At 44.2% G+C, this 5,225-nt stretch overlaps 1 protein-coding gene across 1 annotated transcript in view; it reads right to left on the reverse strand.

Annotated features, from left to right (window-relative positions):
- Nucleotides 1-5,225, reverse strand: part of P3H2 (prolyl 3-hydroxylase 2) — a 150,103-nt gene that overhangs the window by 144,062 nt on the left and 816 nt on the right. Inside the window, exon 2 of the mRNA XM_040481090.1 lies at nt 4,955-5,153. Coding sequence (XP_040337024.1) covers nt 4,955-5,153 — 199 coding nt within the window. The remainder of the gene's footprint in view (nt 1-4,954; nt 5,154-5,225) is intronic.

The following is a 5,225-nucleotide window of genomic DNA, read 5'->3' on the forward strand; positions in this document are numbered from 1 at the left end:
ACTGTACACTGTCTACATAGAGCTAAAAAGGTTTTGAAAAAGGGACACAAAAAAGGTTTCTATTCCAGAGTAACAGTTCAGAAATAACTAGCAGTCGTGACCTAGGCTTTCCATTTTTTTTTTTTTGTTTGTTTTGTTAAGGCATTCATCTAGAAAGAGAAAGAAGTTGATAAAGTAGATTAAGAGTGAGAAAGTTCCTTAGGTTTACTTTTTTTTCTTTTCTAGAAACCCCTAATAAAATAGATTATGGTCAAGAGATGACTCCAGGAGGGAGATAGGATTGCCTAACTTAACTGCTATTTCCTTTTGGCGGCGGCCGCGCCCCCCCCTTTAATCCTGAGAAGAAAAACAAAGGTCAAATGGCCCAAAGCACCAACTCAGAAACAAAACATGCAGGGGCAAGCTTTTTTTAAGTTAAAAAAATAAATAAGCAGCACTGGTCTTTTGCTTTTTGTTTTTGTTTTTTATTCAAAGGCTGGGAACAGTGGGAGAAAAACAGCTACTGTCAAAGTATTCCTGAATACAAAGCACAGAGATAAGGGGAAAAAAGTATCTCTCTTACGTTTGTTTAAATTCAACAGATATACATAAAACAGGCACAATGTGTCAAAGATTTTCTGAAGCATAGCTTTAAGTAATAATTAAATTAGGGGAAAAAAAAAAAAAAAAGATGGAGGAAAAAGAGACTGACGTTTGCAACACTAGCCAGAACTCACAAGCAGAAAAGAGTGAGAAGTCAAGGAATCTGCAGTCTTTCTGTAAGTTTCTGCTGCAACTGACCAGCCAAGAAACCAAATAACTAGTATGAGGATACCTCCAGCTGCCATACAAAGATCTTTCGCAATAGTATCTCTACACAAGAAACCAAGCTATTATCATTCAACAAACATACACTGAGGGTTTATTGCTACTGCACTCTGTTTTTGATATTTGAGGGGGATACAGAAGCTGAGGACTCAACTGAGATCTATTATACCTAAATTTCTAATTTTAAATCATATTTTAATGCCTGTATGATTAATAATCATCCACCTAATAATCATCCAGATCTAGAAACTCCCACTTTAGGAGATGCAAAAATGACTAAGACAGTTCTTGATGTCAAGAAGCTCACATAAGTGACAGGCAAATAAAGGAATTTCTCAGAAAACAAAGCTAAAAATAAAACATGCTATGAGAGGGAGAAATTCTTTGCTGTGGACATTCAAAGGAAGGAGAAACTGTGTTCTCTTGGGAGCTCCAGACAGAAGGAAGGAGGGCCTCAGAGAAAGAGGTATATTTGTGTTAGGATAATTACCATTCGAACATGTACAGAAGAAGGAAAAATCTACTATTAAACTAGTAAGAAGAAGAAGTATGTTTATTTCTTCTATGTTTATATGTTTATTCTTATTATGTTATATCTCCAGTGTTTAGTGAGAAATAGGACACTTTACCAAAATCTTCTCTTAAACCTAGCCTAAACCAATCAGATAAGTCCTATATTTCCCCATGTTGCAGATGGGAAAAGCAAAGCTCAGAAAGTTTACATAATTTTCTCACAGTCAAGCAGCCAAAGACTGAGGAACTAAAAGTTCAATTCCAGATCTATCCCATTCTAGAACCTACCCACCACCTAGAGAATAAACAAAGCCCAGATGTGCAAAAGTATCAAATACACAAAACAAATACACAAAACATCCATTGCCCCCTCTAGCTGGAAGGAGGCAGAGAGGGGAATATAGGGCCAGGAAGGTTAGGGGGGAGCCGGGCTATGGACACTGGATTCAACTATGTGGGCTTTATCAGGCAGCAAGGGGAAACCACTAAAGGTTTCTGAGCAGGGAATACTATAATGAAAGTTCTATGTTAGGCTTTGGGCTATGACTGATGAGTCGTATCTAACAATCTGAAATGATAAAAATCAAAGTTTGAAGAGTCTCACCCTGCATTTAAACAAAAAGGTGTGGCTAGACACCAAGTGGGACTACTGCCTCATAGCTGTCCAGACAAATTCCCAACATGCCAGTTCTTAAGGAACATTCTACAGAGCAGTGCTTAAGATAAATGCAGTGAGTGTCTGTTATACCACAGGACAAGGACCTACTCATCCCTGGAGCTGTCCAAATCTGGCAGAAGGATAGCCCTGGGGACTGCAGGATGCCGGGGGACCTAAGGCGACCCCAGCGGGCAGCAGACACAGCACAGGCATGGGCATTAGTTATCCACAAAGCCCAGACTCCTGATTCTCAGTCCTGTGCTCATTTCATCAAATCCTATTGCCTCTGCCATTAAATATGTACACTTATGTGGGCCCCTTTCCCTCTCGGGTTCTCCCTTTCCCCAGCTGCGAAATGAAAAATTGGACTTGATGGGACTCAGATTTTGCAATTCTCAACCCATCTTCCTCTCCAACATACTGGTATAAAAAATCTGCTTCCATCAGTGGCTCACCAGCTGGGATATGGTAGAGGAACAGCAGCTCCTGAGAGCTTCTATAGTTGGTAAATCCTGACCTGAGAAGAACGGTACTTCCTTATCTCTAGGAAGCCCACTAGTTCTGACCATATTATAGGCTTCATGGTTCTCAAATTCTGGTTGTGAACTTGCCATTGAATTCAGTCTGGCCCAGGACTCTCCTTTTCAAGTGCAGCCTGGTTCACTGAAGTCAAAAATAATTCAACAACATGAAGGGCCACACTCATATCCAGGCACATGCAGAGAACTCCTCATTCTATCATCAGCGAGTAAGCACTTCTGGACCCACACTTGTCAGAGCCTGAGCATACTTTGTTATTATTTGAGAGTTTTGTTTTACTCTCAAAGGATGGCGTCTGCATGCATGGGTGCGTGCGTGCGTGCATGTGTTTATGATTAAAATTCCCAGGAAGCCAAGCAGAGACTGAACTTGTGGAGTTCTTGGGAGAAGGGAGGGAGGAACCATGTTACACCTTATTACACATTCACAGAGACACCCCTACAAACTCCAGCCATCAAAAATGAATCTCCAAAGAAACACAAATATCTCCCCAAGAGATTATCAGTTATGTAGATCCAAGAAACTTTGCTTATTAGAGTAGAGGTGAAGAGGGAGAAGATACGTGTTCCGTTCTCAGAAACACTGCTAATAAAACAGAAATTAGCACACGGGTTCATCTTTTTGAGAGAACTTCTTAAACTTCATTGGTTGATCCGTCACACCCAACAGTTCACCCACAGAGGTGCCCAGGAGTAGCTGATTCCTATGATCCATTCACCGCAAAAATGTGAGGCGTGTCAAACCTATAGCTTCACCATTTTGACCCTCCAGCCAGGGGACTGAAGCAGAATGACTGCTAAACGTGACATTAACAGCGATGCAGGCTTCATTGGAGAACCAAAGAAACCGACATTTCAAAAGTTACCTCATGGTTATTTATTTTTATAGGGCTGGAGACGAGTACACGTTCCTTCTCCAGACACGAGAAAGGAAAATCTCCCCAAGATGTGTGACAGAAGTATCTCCCCAAGGTGGGGGACTGCCAACCTCACATCTGAGATTCCTGGGAAGACTGTGCTATGGGGACCAAACTGGACCACCCACACATTCTATTCTGGGAACTGGCTCAGTTTATCTTCAGCTGTCAGGTACTTAAGGTCTCTTCCCTCTCTGCTATTGACTGATTTCTCTAAGACCACCAAAAATCATGCCATTCATCCGAAAGAAAGTAGATTTATACTTCATGCATGCTTTAAGCAAATTCATCAAGAAGCACAAGCAAGCAGAAGACAAATCTTGGAAAGGATTCAGGCTTTATCCTTATTTCTTACCCAAGATATTAGTCTAGTGGACTCCAGCCCCTTAGCCATAGCACTGGTAGTCTCAGTTGTGATTTCCTGAACTCCACAAACAACTGCAAATCTCCAGAGAGCCCTTCCCACAAGAGCACAGACCTTGTGGGATGGTGTTCACATGGATGTACATGGTGTCTATTTTTGCCACCCTAGAAATTCAGCCTCGTCTACCGGCTAACAGTAAGAGCCAACCCACAAAGCCGTCACTTCAACAGGTGTAGAAGAGACACAGACACCTTGACATAAAAAGCCAGAAAGTGGGGGACGGAGGAGAAAACTATAAGTTCAGAGTGTCATGGATGGTGTCCAGAAATAGACTAAATTCTCTGCTGAAGCGTCCAGATAGATGGTCAAAATTGCGGATGTGGATAAAATGCCCACATACACCGTATACTGCCGACACTAACTTCAGGCAGGTTGAATACACACAAATAAAACCCAAAGGAGAGTACTGGGCATTTGACGTCAAATAACTCACTCCAGTGCTTACTTCCAGAAATCAGAAGCCCTCTGTAAAAGGAGAGTAAGTCAGCACTTTGGGTAGATACTTTTAGTCAGATTGCCTCACACAGATTCACCTCTTCAGTACCTGCTCTTTAACTTTTGATCTTTACTGCTTTGTAGGTGCAGGGGGAAATAGAAGAAAAGAAATTTGTTTCAGAGCAAGGCAACTTTTAACTCTGTTGTTCTGAGGTTGTTCTCTTTTAAACTTCAGAGAAAAGCTGCAGACTGGGTGTACACGAGGGATGAGTGAGTGGAGACGGAAGAGAAATGGGGGTAAGGTTGGATCAAGAAACGAAGGGAGGGAAGACCTTATACTAGACCCGGCTGTGCCAAAGTCTCAAAAATTAGCGTGGGATGGGTCCTTGAAACCTCATAGTATCAATGCTGTCCTCTTTTGGAGAGACAAGTTGATGCCAGTGGAGCTAATGGCTTGCGCCCGGTTCATCCATCTAGTGTTGGTTACACACCCTGGGCCACCAGATACCTAGATGCACAAACAGAAGACAGACAGGCAAAAGGAGACGCGCGCAGAAAGGTTAAGGAGCAGAGAGCGCCGGCCAAGGGACAGGGGCCGTGGGGGAGAGCTCGAGAGAGCGTCCCGGAGCCGCAGGGGGCGTTAGGTGCGCGCTCTGGGTACCTTGATGTAGGCCCGCTGCAGGTAGTTGTAGGGCACTCTGCGCTGGAAGTCGCTGCGCACATCCTCGCTGACGCGGTGGCGGGACGCGGGGCCCCCGAGGCGCTGGGTCTGGCAGCTGCGGTAGCAGCGCGCCCGCTCCAGCAGCGCGCGGAAGAAGGGCAGCTCGGCCGCGGGGCCGGCGCCGGGTGACGCGAGCGGGCGGCGCGCGGCGCAGTGGCGGGCGCAGCGCGCGCGGACTGTCCTCTTTTGGAGAGACAAGTTGATGCCAGTG

This window comes from Herpailurus yagouaroundi, unplaced genomic scaffold, assembly GCF_014898765.1.
Source record: "Herpailurus yagouaroundi ecotype Mexico unplaced genomic scaffold, PumYag 159, whole genome shotgun sequence".
In the NCBI taxonomy this organism is placed as follows: domain Eukaryota; kingdom Metazoa; phylum Chordata; class Mammalia; order Carnivora; family Felidae; genus Herpailurus; species Herpailurus yagouaroundi.